The following is a 14,609-nucleotide window of genomic DNA, read 5'->3' as shown; positions in this document are numbered from 1 at the left end:
TAATTAAGTAATTAATAAAACTTGACTGTGAGGTAAATAAATATTAATAGTACCTATTGTGTTGCAAAACATAATCATTCTCATCTGTAGGTGAAGAAATGCAAGTAGAAACACACAGGTGAGGGTTTGCAAGAAAGGAGACCTGTAAGGAATAGCACTGATGATTTTTTTGCAGCAAAACTGAGATACCTTGAAACAGTTCTTCAGATGGGTAGAAAGAAAAGAACGGAAAAGAAAAGAAAAAGAAAGAATACACACACACACACACACACACACACACACACACACACATCAGGCTATTCTATAGAGATTTTTGGTACAGGTGCCCAAATTTCAATGGCCATTACTGTTACTTAAGATGGTAAAAGTTCATTTAGCAGGGACACGAATTAGTGACCTGGAAAACTGTTCATTGCTCTTGGCTCATCTAGATCAGCGCATGGCAGAGGGGGAAATAGAAGGCTTTAGGAATGTGACCATGGTCTTACGATTGTTGACAAACAGAATTGAGCTGGTCTGAGAATCTGTTGACATAAAAACTCATAATTGCCTATATTGTTCTAAATTCTTGTTCTCTTTACTTAAGTCATGGATGGTAAGTGATGTCAGATAGTTATTATCTTAAGAAAATGTATTAAAAACCATGGATGTGTGCCCATGTGCACACACATAAGCACAACCAGACTGGGCAGATGGAAAGAGCACGAGAGAAAAACAGTAATTTCTCTTACCACTACTAGGCTGCGGCCTAGGCTGACATAAAGGGACATATGACACATATAGGCTGGCTACAAGAACCATTATTTTGACCCTGACAGTTATAGAGGTGAGACCTAGACTATCCTTCTGGTAAGGCGTTAGAAACAAATGAATTCTCCTCTGCTTAGATGCTATCACTGGTTCACAGTGGGGGCTGGGCCACCTGTTCTCTTTCACATCCTTCTTTTTCTTTTTTCCTAGCATGTTCCAGGCCTCAAGACGAGTACCCCAGTGAAAATATAGGGTTGTGTCTTCTGAAATGAGAAAGAGACCTTATATAAAATTTTATTTGGGGGAAAATGATGCCAACAGTTTGACTACATTTAATCTCACATAAGAAAGTACATGGGTCTGTGGGTCAAGAAAATAGCCAGACCTGTTTTCCTTGCAATCTACATGTCACTAACAATTGAAAATAGTAAGAGAGTAAAGCTGAATACAAGGGCAAAATATACTGAGCAATACTGGTCTAAAGGACCCTGTGTGTCTTCATGATCTCAAACCATAACTTCCCTGGAGTATCCATACACTATAATCCTGGTAAGTTTCATCTGCATTTGGGGCTAAAGAAGATTCTGGATCTACTTCTATATAGTACCTATGAGTATAGCTGCTTTAATGCATTTAGAGCTAAACCATTATCCATTGAAGTCAATTTAATAACATGTTGACTGCTTAGGAGTAGGACATATACTGACATCACTAGAGTATTGTTGAAAACTGTATCTGATTTTGTCATGCAAAAATGATACTATAGTGGTAAAACTGCTTAAGATGGAATGCATATCATGGGAATACACATCAGATTGGGAGTTAGGGGTCTGGACTCTGGTCCTCGTTACCCGTATGACCTTGAAGATGTAATTTATTCTGGTTTTGTCTCAGTTCCTTTACCTATAAACTGAGCGACTGCACAAAACAGGGCTTTCAAGAGAATGAAAGTCTCAGCTGCTTCGTGAGATGGCTTTTCAAGTGTCATCTAATTCCTTCCCTGAAGCTTAATGGCCACCATACCTACCTGCTTCTCCTTGTAACAGTCCTTCTCAGTGGCTGTCACTGATATATCCCTATCTTTTCCTAAGATGCCAAGACTTCTGTAAAAAGAAAAGCCCTTTCTCAGACTAACCAAGGGCCTCAACATCAAATATCTAAAAGGCACGGCAGGTAACAGAGATATGTGCCTGCATCAGGCCAGCCCTAATGAACAGGGAGTCGTTAGTCCTGTGGCAAACTGAATACTGCAAGCCTTCATCCCAAAGGCATTTGGATTAGAACATCATTAATCTGGGTGATGGCTGAATAGTTTATGTAATCATAGTAAATTAAGCCCATTACCAAAGCTAGTTGACAATCTCAGTATTAAATGCTTGTTAATAAGGTCCCTGGCAAGTGTGAGATTCTAGGGTCCAAAATAAGATGGATTCTGAGAAAGCCCAACTCCAGATTTCCAGAGTCAGTTTTGACTCCAATATATGCTTTGGAGATCTCACATGGTTTCCTTGCTAGCCAGAACTGGAATGTTCCCAGAAGTTTTAAGAAATCCATTGGCTCCCTCACCTTTTTGTTCTATTTCCTGCGATCTCAACTAATAATTGAATTTCAATCCATCTGTTGATTTCCACAGCCTCATCCCTGGCTGCTGAGCTACAGTGGGGAAAAACAGTAAGTGATCCAATGGAATCTTGGGGGCTGAACACCGCAAAAGGAAGGGGATGGATTTGGAGTGTAATAACCTTAGGCTGAACATATGGGCTTTGCCACTTCCTGCAATCAGAGCTACGGGAGCACTATTTCCTTAGTCCTATCTTAACAGGGTTGCGGTGAGAACAAAATGACTTAGTGCATTTAAAGTGCTTGGGGCGCCTGGGTGGCTCAGTCGGTTGAGCCGCCGACTCCGGCTCAGGTCATGATCTCACGGTCCGTGAGTTCGAGTCCCGCGTCGGGCTCTGTGCTGACAGCTCAGAGCCTGGAGCCTGTTTCAGATTCTGTGTCTCCCTCTCTCTGACCCTCCCCCGTTCATGCTTTGTCTCTCTCTGCCTCAAAAATAAATAAACGCTAAAAAAAAAATAAAAAAAAAAAGTGCTAGACGTGAGGTATGAGTCCTTGTAAGTGCACAGTAAACATGAACATATCCTCTCCAGGGGACTGGATCCTGCACACACCAGACCCAGCCAGGTAGACACAGGTGGCCTAACTGCCCCTCCACAAGGGACAAGGGATATATGTAGAAGTTTGGAGTTCTTTCAGACACAAGCTACAGAACTCTGTTTTGCATCTACCCAGTGGCTGCACTGCTGGGTTCTACCACACAGAACCTTATGCCGTGTAGGAAAAGAAAACAAAAAACAAAAAACACCATATAAATAGTTGCTTATTCTAAAGAACATGCAGACAAAGCTAAAGTTGATATGCTGGAAAATGGCTACAAGAAAAAAGATTTTCTTTGAAGTTTGGTGATAGTGGCAAAAACATAACAAAACAAAACAGAAAAACCTATGGCAGTAAAGAACCTAGGACAGTTACATTTGCAGTGAGTGTAATTGACTTAATGAAGATAAATATATTTCAGACAAGAATTTGAGGTAAGCCTGAATTATTGATTCACTTGCACTTGTAGCCTTGGACCTATGATTTGGAGTCATAAATGGAAGTGAGCTGGGTTTAATATTGTCACTTTAGCTTTATTGATCTAAAGGATGGACAATCTGCTGTGTTAAGGGAATCCACAGGTTTCTGAGATAAATTGAATTACTTGACTAGAACAGTATATGTACATTTAACAGAAAGTGATAAGTTCGTGGAAATAAAATTTTTTATCAGTATTGGGAAAAAGAAGTACATTCTGTTATTTCAAGATGCTTATCTTGGCCAATTCATGAGATGCCAGAAAAATGCTTCTTTGGTTGTTCGTGGTAGATTTTCTTTGTGTCATAACAAAACAATAAACTCTAAAACTGCATGCTTATGACTGTAATTTCACCTCAACACAAACTTTCTTGTGACTCGGATAAATCACTCAAGATTTCTGCTTTCACTCTGTGCCAGCTACAACCTCTTTAGAATCAGTTTTTTCATCTGCATTTGGAGTACATTTTATTTCCTATATCATGCTCTTAATTAAAAAGAAATCTGAGTCCTTTTGTAGCAATTTTACAGCCCCTATAAAAACCAGGAAGCACACGTTTCTGCAGAACATGATTCTTTTGGAATCCTGGAAACTCCTGGCATCTCTTTTTGCCTCAGAGTGTCCCCGAGGTATGCTATCTCACACGGCACCATGTCTTCTATGTCTTATTGCTTAACGGTACCAAGGTAGATTTATCTGTTTACTAGTTATTACTTGGATTTGTGTAGCTATTTTTTTGTGGCTGACCTGAAGGTCCCATTTTCCTTTATATTGTATCTGATGGCTTCCTTTTCTCTTTCCTGAGGCACCGCTAAAAAAGATGGGCACGAGAAGGTTTCAACAGTTACACGTAGAACTCTCAACAATGCTTCCTTCATTCCTAGGTTTGTAATTAAATGAGCAAAGAGTTTCCACCAGGAGGAAAGCAAATGAGAAATTAAAGCCTTTGAAAAAGAAAAAAAAATCAAATATCTTGTGACAGAAATTGTGAGATGCACAAAAAATCTGTTTTTCCCATTTTTCCACAATACTAGGACGTTCAATTTTCAGCTGGGCACATACCCAGGATAAAGGCTTCATTGTCAGCTTCCTTAGGTGTGGCTGTGTGACTAAGGTCTGTTCAAGGAGATGTAAATAGGGAGGTAAGAAAGCTTTTGGAAGTCTCTCTTAAAAGGCAGCTAGTGTGTGCCCTTTACCTTCATTTGTTTCAGCTTTTCCTTCTTCCTGATGGCTGTAATGGGGATGTGTTGGCTGGAGCTAAGCAGCCATTTTGGACCCTGAGGTGACCTTGGGAAAGAAGGTCATATTCCACAGAATAACAAGATAGAAACCAGAGACCCCATGGAATTTATGGAGCAGAGTCACTGTATCAACCCTATACTGCCTACCTATAGATTTAGATATGAAACAGAAATAATAGCTTAGGTTATTTAAGTTACCACTATTTTGGATCTCTGTTACTCACACTGGAACCTAATTCAACCTAATAGGTGTACTTAAATCTCTTTATTTATGTGATATTAATGCAAAATCTGAACCAGTTAAAATCATTTGAAACAGAAAGCCATGATATTTTAACAAAAGTAGTTGAGAAGAAAATCTAGCAAAAAATATTATCACAAGGCCTCCATAGTGTAAATTAAAAACGATATTTATTTACATATCTCCATGAGAAGTGGTCAAGCCCTAATAAAATTATGTTTAATGAAAAAAAATTAAAATGTCACAAATTATTTTGCTATCATTAACCATGTATTCCAGAATATGCCACATGATCTAAGATTTTCTTTTACAGAGGAAGTCCCCATCTCACAGAGAGGCAATTCAGAATACACAGAGAGGTAATTTCAGATTTAGTAATCTGAAAGAACTAGAATTTAGCTTCTGAAAAACATTATAGAAAGAGATGGAAAAGTTTCAATAAAATGGACCAAAGCAGCCAAATTTGAGCAATTATCTCCCTCTGCCCATTCTGGCCCAAAGACATGATTGATCTTCATACTATCTGAAGCCAGAATAGGGACATGGCATAGGAGAAGACATACAAATCTCATGCTCAAAAATCATCACTTGTTTTTATCTTTCAACTTTATTGAGGAATAATTGACAAAAATAACTATATATTTAAAGTGTAAAATGTGATGATGTGCTACACCTTACAGAGTGGGATGATTACCAAGATCAAAACAACTAACACATCCACACCTCGCAGTAGCTTCTTTGTTTGGTGGTGAGAATGCTTAAATCTACTGTCAGCATCTTTCAAGTATGTAACACTGTCATTTTTTTTTTTCCATTTACCATGAACCAATCCCTATAGGAACTCCCCTGTGTGCTTTCTTTCAAAGAATGGCCACTGCAGTTCTGGGAGGGGGGAAATGTTATCCCCACTCTACAGAAGAGGAACTAAGACCCAGAAAAATTAAATAATTCCCCTAACCTCTAAGACCTTTTCCCTGAATTTTAGGCTTCTGTTAATGCTGTCCATGAAGGCTATTCATTTTATAGGAATTGGAAGAATCCGCTGATATATTTAATGTCTGTATTTACCAAATAAATGGGTGCATGGTAATCTTTCATCTTCTATTACTTTACCAAGAGTTTGAATTTTAGGATTCTATTGGTCACTGATATTACTTTGTATGCCCATCTAAAACACACACAATTTTAACCTAAGTGAATAAATAGAAAAGTATTGCATCTATCAATCACAATTTCCTAGTTTGACAATATGAGTTCCAACCTATTCACATAAGTACCTTGAAAATAATAAGTCAGAAAGTGACCTACCTTTTGAGTGAGCAGAGCTTGCACAACTTGGTTGGCTACCTTTAAAAAATAAAGAAAGAGTTGCCATTTATAATAATGAGACTTTAGATGCATAGACTCTAATTTACCAATGTGTTTCCCACAGCTTATTCTACCTAATTAGCTCCTTATTTGCCTCTTTCCTCCCCATGTAGAGAACCTGATTATTTTCATAATAGGCCTATCCTTCTAGGTAATATTTTTCTTTTTTCCAAAGGTGACCTTGTTGCTAATTAAGATGGTTAGGTTGGAAAGATCATTCATACCTTGACTTCCACATTTCCATATTTGGAAAAATAATATCCTTTCATATGTAAAGTACTCCAAGAAGGCTAAAAAATGATACAGTGTAAAACACAATCCTAATTATCTGTACACAATTTCTACACTTTGCTGATTTACAATGTCCTTTGCCTCTCCTTCCTATACTTCTGCTGTGTGACTATTTCACTATTTAAAATGACTTGGAATAGAGATAGGTTTGAATGGTGAAGGATGAGAGCAAATCATCGTTCTACCTATGTTCTTCTTACATCCCCCATATCTTAATTTATGCCATCCTTTTGTCACTGCTACCAGTAGCAGAGTCTGATAGTTGGTGACTCTTGTATCTATTTCCCCCTTTCTACTAAGTAATAAACTCTGATTTTTTGGCTGAGTACATTCAAATACATACCCTACCCTTCCTTGTAGCTAAGTGTCACTTTGTGACAAGCTTCCGACTGATGAGTTATAACTAGACTTTTCTTGGGCTTATAGAAAGTATCTAAGAAGAAGAGGGCTCACCCTTCTTCCTTTTCCTGTCTAGGATATAAAACTGATAGCTGGAACCTCAGCAGCCACCTTGACAGTGAAAGTCACTGAGCCTGGCCCTGATGATATAGGGAGTTAGTTGCACTATCTCTATACTTCTATGAGAGAGGAAACATAAATGTCTACTTTTTTTTTTTTTTTTTAGTTTCCTCCAATATGCAAACATATGGAGTTCTAACTCATATATTAACATAACCCTAGTTTTTTTTTTCAGGTATCAGTCAAGTTAGGGCAGTAGGAGAAGCTCTCCTCAGTAGAAGCCCCTCTCAACCCAAGAAGGTGAATCTTGATTAATTTAAATCAAACACAGCAATTCCATTTAGTGAATGGTTTAGGAGTGGGTATGTGCACCATTCCAGCCAAGGGCCTCATATAAAACTAGCAACATGTCTCTGGTATTTTGAAGATCTGGCATTTTCTCTAGATAACCATTCATCATTTCTCTGTGCATTTGTGCTAACATTTCTTTTTCACCTGCAGGTTTCAAAAACACTATATAGGAAGCCACTCACTAAACTTGACCATAACCTTGAAGCTATATACCCATATAGCTACTATTGATAAAATTAAGGTGGGCAGGTGAATTACACAGTGTTTTTCAGGTAGTACATAAACTGTATACACTTAATGTGATCACTGAAACTTATAGCCTTGAAGAGCAATATTTAAATGTCTTAGACATCAGGAGAATGTCTAATGTCTCATTCCTTTCTTCCTTCATTTATTTAGTATAAATATGTAGAGTATTTGCAAAGCTAGATGACTGGAATGTGTTCCTTGGTTCAAAGAGAATATAACTAGTAGGAAGTTGCAAGAACACAATTATAACACAGCGTGATAGGCATGTAATCATCTTGGTAATTCTCACATTCAACCAAAGCCTGACGGACACGCTTTCATCTTTTTCTCTTGATAACCTATTTCTTTTTGGTGATACTCAACTATGTGTGCTTGTTCTCCTGTCTAGTATAGTGGAACAGATTAGGGTAAGAATGTTTTCATGGCGCTTAATTGTTTCTTGACTCAATATTGACAAAGTAGTGCATCCTTAACGACAGTTGGCTACCAATAAGTCTCACAGAAAATTAAAATACAGGCTGTCATCAACTGTGGTTCGGAGGCATTCACAGCACAAGCAGTAAATGATTAAAATCAGATTACCTATAATTGATTAGTTGGACTGTAGGCAGAAGAGGTTTTTTTTTTCCTATCAGAATCCTTGCCAAATTTACATTGCTGATATTAAGCAAATTAGAGAGACCTTTCATTAAACCTAACTATAGTTTAGAAATAAAAGCATTATTGATTTATTTTTTTGAAGTCCATCCCAAGTTAAAGAAACATATGTAAGGAATCTCACAGACAAAATTAAACCGTATTTTCCTTAACTGGTAATTTTTTCTTTTTCCTTTAGCATTTAATTTACACATGATCATAACAGTGATAAATGTTATTCAGTCCTACAAATTGACCAATAGTGTCATCTTGAAAATCTTTCAGTTTTTAAACATTCATTCCAATTCGTAAGTCACTGAGAATTTAAAGTCAAACTGGAGGTCATCCATTTTATTCTTGGCAAATTAAAAAAAAATACAACAACAGAAGAATTCAACTATTCACGCAGCTTGAATCAGGAACAAGGCACCCAAATTAATTCATACCATAAATAATTTAATGCTTTTGGATCTCAAACTTTGGATTTGATTTACAGTCTCATAAAACTGCCTAATATCAATATTTTCTTTCCTTTCTCCAAACTGGTCCCTCACTTAAACCGGGCTGTGGAACAGTGGTCACATAAAATAGCTCTCTCCATGATTTAACGGGAGACATAAATGAATATCCTAACTGTAACAGCCCGCAGGAGGGAATACGTTCTATCTTTGCAATCCGAGTATGTTGCCCTATAGGCTCCATCTCTGACACAGCTCCTTCTGGCAGGTACTTTGGACAATTGCTCTACCTAATAATTGAACAAAGATACACGAATGCATTATTTCTTTACCTACTGACGTGGGGTTATATTACCCAGAAGGACTCGCAGGTCTTCTGCAGAAGAGCAGGCCGGTTTGTACAAATGCTTTCCCGGGTACTGTCTATAAAGACAGTTTCCTGGGTTTCATTACTACTTTTAACAGCCAGCTTCCCCGAAGCATCAATAGAACAGCTGTTTGGAGCTTGCGCCTGCAACCTCTAATAGGTTCACAAGATGACCCCTGGAATGGGCCCCTGCCCTCATCATAGAATTACGCCATTAGCACTTGGGTTGCAAATAATCACACACCCACAGGCCCAGCTAATGAGAACAAATAACTTCCAGTGTCACCTGACAGCTTTTCTCTCCAAAGAAAGGAAAAATAGCAGCTGGGCTGGGCCAAGGGGACTTGAGACACACTGAGCAAAGCTGACAGTCCTTAAGCCTCTGGCTTGTTTTAACAACCTGCCTTAGGCTCTCTGTGGAGACCTCCCTGCGCTGCCTCAGTGAAGCAGGACTATAGGGGAGCCCGAGATGCCAAGGAGAGAGCCCAGGAACCTCTCTTTTCCCCTGGGTAAGAATTCTCTCAGACAAGCCAGCCCCTCTGATACCGGGCTCATCTTCCACCCACACAGGTCTTTGTTCTTCTTCTTCTCCAGCAGGCTTCCAGGTGGCATCTCCCACCCCCAGTCCCCTGTTGCCGCTGCACTCCCCAGGAAGCAGGTGGGCAGAGGGAGGAGTCAGGGCTGCGGTATTGTCTGCTCTTTCAAAATCATCCCTGAGGCTGGATGTGAAGTCACACTGGTGTGGAATAAACCACACTTATTCCAAGAGGGAGCCAATCCTCACCACATCCAGAGGACATCCAGGGCTGGGTCAAGGGTGGTAGAGTGAGAAACTCAAAATGCACCAAGCTCTGACAGGGCTCCTCCTGCCTCACAGTCCTGCTTTCATCCTTGCAGGTGCTATTTTATCATGCAGAGCAAGTGTCCTATCGGCACGCCCCTTTAAAAACCTTGGTAAGAAAGGACAAGTTTTGGAAATTGTGCTTTGGAGAAATTTTCAATGCTTCTGAGTTTGATTTATCATACTGAGACAGCTGGGGGTGAGCGAGTGGAGTATTGGGCAGAATCACGAGAAGGACTTGGGTTCAAATGCTGCCTGTGTTGATTATACACTGATATGTATGGGGGTGGGGGGGCAGCTTAACTCTATACATCTATGGAGGAGGGGGAACTGACTACCTCTCAAGTGGTGAAAAGTGCATGAGATGATAACTATAACCGGAAAAACCACCGTGGACAGTACCTGATAAAAAGCAGTCACCCAATGAAAGTTAGATCTGAATCTGAACATTTGAACTTCAAAGACTAAAATGCATTTTCGGGTAAGTAGTTAATGAAGAATGGTTTGAGAATAAAAGATGTTATTTACATAGGAATGAAGTGTTTGCATGTGTGCGTTTATAATATGCATGTATAAATATGAATCACTAAGTACCTATATTATTTACTTGCTCTGTAAAATACTGGGAGTGGGAGAAAATCATCTAAATGTGTATGTGGGATTGCAGGGAAAATTAACTGGGAAATTAATTTGGGGCTGGTAATCTCCATTCATTAATTTAGTCATTCAACAAATACACATCAAGTGCATAGTATGGGCTACAGATTATGCTGGATCTTGGAGAAATAATGGTGAATAGAACACGGGTGCTGCTTCATGGTGGTTAGAGTCTGGAGCAGACACAAGAGGTCCCTTATCTGTTGATTTCCTGGTCCATTCTTGCAATGGGCATTTGAAGCATGTGAAAGCCACAAGCAGGATCATCCCCCATCTCCATCGATAAGACACTGCTTTTCAAGATTCCTTAGGACCCAAGTGAGGGACACGCACTGAGAATGTCTGATGATTCCACAAGTCCTGGCTTACAGCATGGGAATCAGAGAGGAAGGTCAGAACTGCCCTTAACAACGTACTATTGCCTTTATTTAGCCTTGGTTTAAAAGAAATTCTGGGGCTTCTTTTTTTCTTTTACTGAACTACCTCCAAAGTCTAGTTTTTCCTGCCATTGTGCTCTGAAATAGAGAGCACAGAAAAGTCAAAGACCTCAAATGTGGATCCTCACTGACTATAAGGAACTCACCCTATTCTGATGGTTTGAAGGGGAAGGCAGGTTCTCTAACTTCTGTGTGCAAAGGCTCTGCCTAGGAAATCTGTTAGGTGGCCAATTTCCTCACACTCCATTCTGCTTGGATTTTCAGCTATTTAACTGAGTGAGGTATGAGGATCTGCACGTATTTTTATTTTTTTCTGCATCATTTTTATTTATTTTTCAAATTTTTATTTAAATTCCAGTTAGTTTTCATATAGTGTAATATTAGTTTCAGGTGTAGAATTTAGTGATTCATCACTTATATGTAACACCCAGTGCTCATTACAAGTGCACTCCTTAATCCGTATTACCCATTTAGCCCATCTCCCCTACCTCTACAACCTCTCCTTGAGTAACCCTCAGTTTGTTCTCTATATTAAGCATCTCCTTTCTGGTTTGTCTCTCTCTTTTCCCTCCTATGTTCATTTATTTTGTTTATAAAATTACACATATTACTGAAATCATATGATATTTGTCTTTCTCTGACTGACTTATTTGGCTTGGCATAATACACTCTAGTTCCATCCATGTGGTTGCAAATGGCAAGATTTCATTTTTTTTGATGGCTGACTAATATTCCATTGCATACATAGACCACATCTTCTTTATCCATTCATCGTCAGTGGACATTTGGGCTCTTTTCATACTTTGGCTATTGTAGATAATGCTGCTATAAACATCCAGATGCATGTATCCCTTTGAATCCGTATTTTTGTATCCTCTGGGTAAATACCTTGTAGTGCAATTGCTGGGTCATGGCGTAGTTCTATTTTTAACTTTTTGGGGGATCTCCATACTGTTTTACAGACTGGCTGCACCAGTTTGCATTCCCACCAACAGTGTAAGAGGGTTCCCCTTTCTCCACATCCTCACCAACACCTGTTGTTTCCTGTGTTAATTTTAGCCATTTGGACAGGTGTGAGGTGATATCTCATTGTAGATTTGATTTGCATTTCCCTGATGATGAACGATGTTGAGCATCTTTTAATGTGTCGGTTAGCCATCTGGATGTCTTCTGCAGAAAAATGTCTATTCATGTCTTCTGCCTATTTTTTAAATTGAATTATTTGGGGAGGGGGTGTTGATTTTGGATACTAATCCTTTATCAGATATGTCATTTGCAAATATCTTCTCCCATTCTGTCGGTTGCCTTTTAATTTTGTTGATTGTTTCCTTTGCTGTGCAGAGCTTTTTATCTTGATGAGGTCCCAATAGTTCATTTTGCTTCTTTCCTTTGCCACAGAAGATGTATCGAGTGAGAAGTTGCTGTGGCTGATGTCAAAGAGGTTGCTGCCTGTGTTCTCCCCTAGGATTTTGGCCTCACATTTAGGTCTTTTATGCATACTGAATTAATTTTTTTTTTAATTTTTTTAACATTTATTTATTTTTGAGACAGAGAGAGACAGAGCATGAATGGGGGAGGGTCAGAGAGAGGGAGACACAGAATCTGAAACAGGCTCCAGGCTCTTTCAGCACAGAGCCTGACGCGGGGCTCGAACCCACAGACCGTGAGATCATGACCTGAGCCGAAGTCGGCCGCTTAACCGACTGAGCCACCCAGGCGCCCCATGAATTAATTTTTGTATATGGTGTAAGTGGTCTGGTTTCATTCTTCTGCATATTGCTGTCCAGTTCTCCCAGCACCACTTGTTGAAGAGACTGTTTTTTCCCTTAGGATATTCTTTCCTATTTTGTCAAAGATCAGTTGACCATATAGTTGTGGGGCCATTTCTGGGTTTTCTCTTCTCTTCCACTGATCTATGTGTCTGTTTGTGTGCCAGTACCATGCCATCTTGGTGACTACGCCTTTGGAATATAGCTTGAAGTCCATAATTATGATGCCTCCACCTTTGTTTTTCTTTTTTCAAGATTGCTTTGGCTATTCGAGGTCTTTTGTGCTTTGAACATCTGCATGTTTAGCAATTGCTGCACATCTTTCTGCAGAATGGGCCCAGAAACACACTTTGACAGGATTTACTTTTTGCTTGCTCAGATACTGTTGAGGAACTAGAAATAACCCAAAATTTCCACATGGGTCTGTTGCTCTTCTATCATCATATCCCAGTTTGGAAGAGCTTCTATCTTCTTACTGACACTTTCTGACAATGTTCTCGAAAGCATAGCATTCAGAGGGCCTAAGTGCAACGGTTCTTAATCTTGGCTGAATATTGCAACTCCCTGGAGTCTTCAAAATTTCTAACACCCAGGCCCCACTTTAGACTAGAATTGGATCAAAATCTCCAAGGTGAAGCCCAGTTGGCAGTATTCTTAAACCTCCCCAGGTAACTCTGAAGTGCAGCTAAGGGTGAGAGTCACTTGGGCTTCACCTGCTCCAGCTCCTTTGGCTAAAGACGCCCTTTCAGTTCTGCCCCCTTCACTGCTGACTCACCCACTGTCTCTCCTGCTCTTTGGTGACTGTCTTATATGTTCTCAAAGGCCCCAGTGCACCTCATTTTCTGTGTGAGTGTCTCTCATTTCATTCTTCTGTGATTAAGCATCCCCCTCACTTCTTCTGCCAGGCTGGGACCACCTTGACTTTCCAGGTCTGCGTGACACTGACACCCAACAAATACTTATAGGATAGACTGAATCCATCTAGATGTAAGGCAATGGTTTGAGAAAATGTTCTTTTGCTTATTTTTATATGTGTCATTATCCTTCTGTCCATGGGAATTAGTCAGTTCTAAAGGAACTATGGACAAAGCATTAGTGAGAATAAACAGAAATTCACTGTTTGCTAGCAAACTGTATGTCAAACAGCTAGATGAAGAAACTAGACTCAAACATGAAAACCTCCAACCTGCTTAAGAAATCCTTGGTGTTGCCTTTGTATTGCAAGGCAAGGAGATGAGGATCTAGGTAGCAGCAGAGGCGATGTGAAGTGGTGAAGTGTGTGGGCATGCGTGTGTTCTGGCAAGCCCGTGTGTGTGTCTGGATGTGGCTCTGCGTCCTTCTAATAAACATACCCCTTTTTAAGAATACACAGAGGGGATTTCCTACTCCCAAACGTTTTTCTCAAATCCTCAACATGTTCTTCTTTTCCCAGAAAATAACAATCAGTGCAAAAGGGATTGAAGCACATTTTAAATTTAGATTATACCCACTTGTGTATGTTTTATGAAACCCACTAGCAAGGAAATAGCGTACACGAGGCCTTACCTTGTTAGTTTGTCTAATTAGTCTAAAAAGCCTTGAAAACAATTTCCAGTTGGCATTATTACTACACTCAACTACCCCTTTGAGAACGTTCTCTTACAATGCATGGAAATGGATTGTCTACCCTCATGCAATTAGTTTCAAAACAACTGGCATGTGTAATCAGGGGCCAGTATCATGAATACAAAACATCTGTACTGCTAAGAGGGGTTCTGAGCTGCCAATCACCTCTTTGGCAACAGTTAATTTTTGCAATCAAGAACAGAGGGACTCTCCCTCTAAAAATTCTGTCTTCAGAAGAAACTCCACGCGAAATG

The 14,609-nt window shown here is 39.6% G+C and overlaps 1 protein-coding gene and 1 long non-coding RNA gene across 8 annotated transcripts in view; one reads left to right on the top strand and one right to left on the bottom strand.

The window, feature by feature from the left end:
* Positions 1 to 14,609, bottom strand: part of NCKAP5 (NCK associated protein 5) — a 959,339-nt gene that overhangs the window by 190,096 nt on the left and 754,634 nt on the right. For all 7 annotated transcript variants that reach the window (XM_019454167.2, XM_019454177.2, XM_019454159.2 and 4 more), the window contains one exon: positions 6,176 to 6,214. In XM_019454167.2, coding sequence (XP_019309712.2) covers positions 6,176 to 6,214 — 39 coding nt within the window. The remainder of the gene's footprint in view (positions 1 to 6,175; positions 6,215 to 14,609) is intronic.
* LOC109270039 (uncharacterized) lies at positions 641 to 1,236 on the top strand. The gene is made up of 2 exons (XR_002081392.2): positions 641 to 826; positions 961 to 1,236. It is a non-coding gene; the product is annotated as an uncharacterized LOC109270039 (long non-coding RNA).

Source organism: Panthera pardus, unplaced genomic scaffold (assembly GCF_024362965.1).
Source record: "Panthera pardus isolate Hobbes unplaced genomic scaffold, ASM2436296v1 HiC_scaffold_10, whole genome shotgun sequence".
Classification (NCBI taxonomy): domain Eukaryota; kingdom Metazoa; phylum Chordata; class Mammalia; order Carnivora; family Felidae; genus Panthera; species Panthera pardus.
This window is presented reverse-complemented; position numbering and strand designations above follow the sequence as displayed.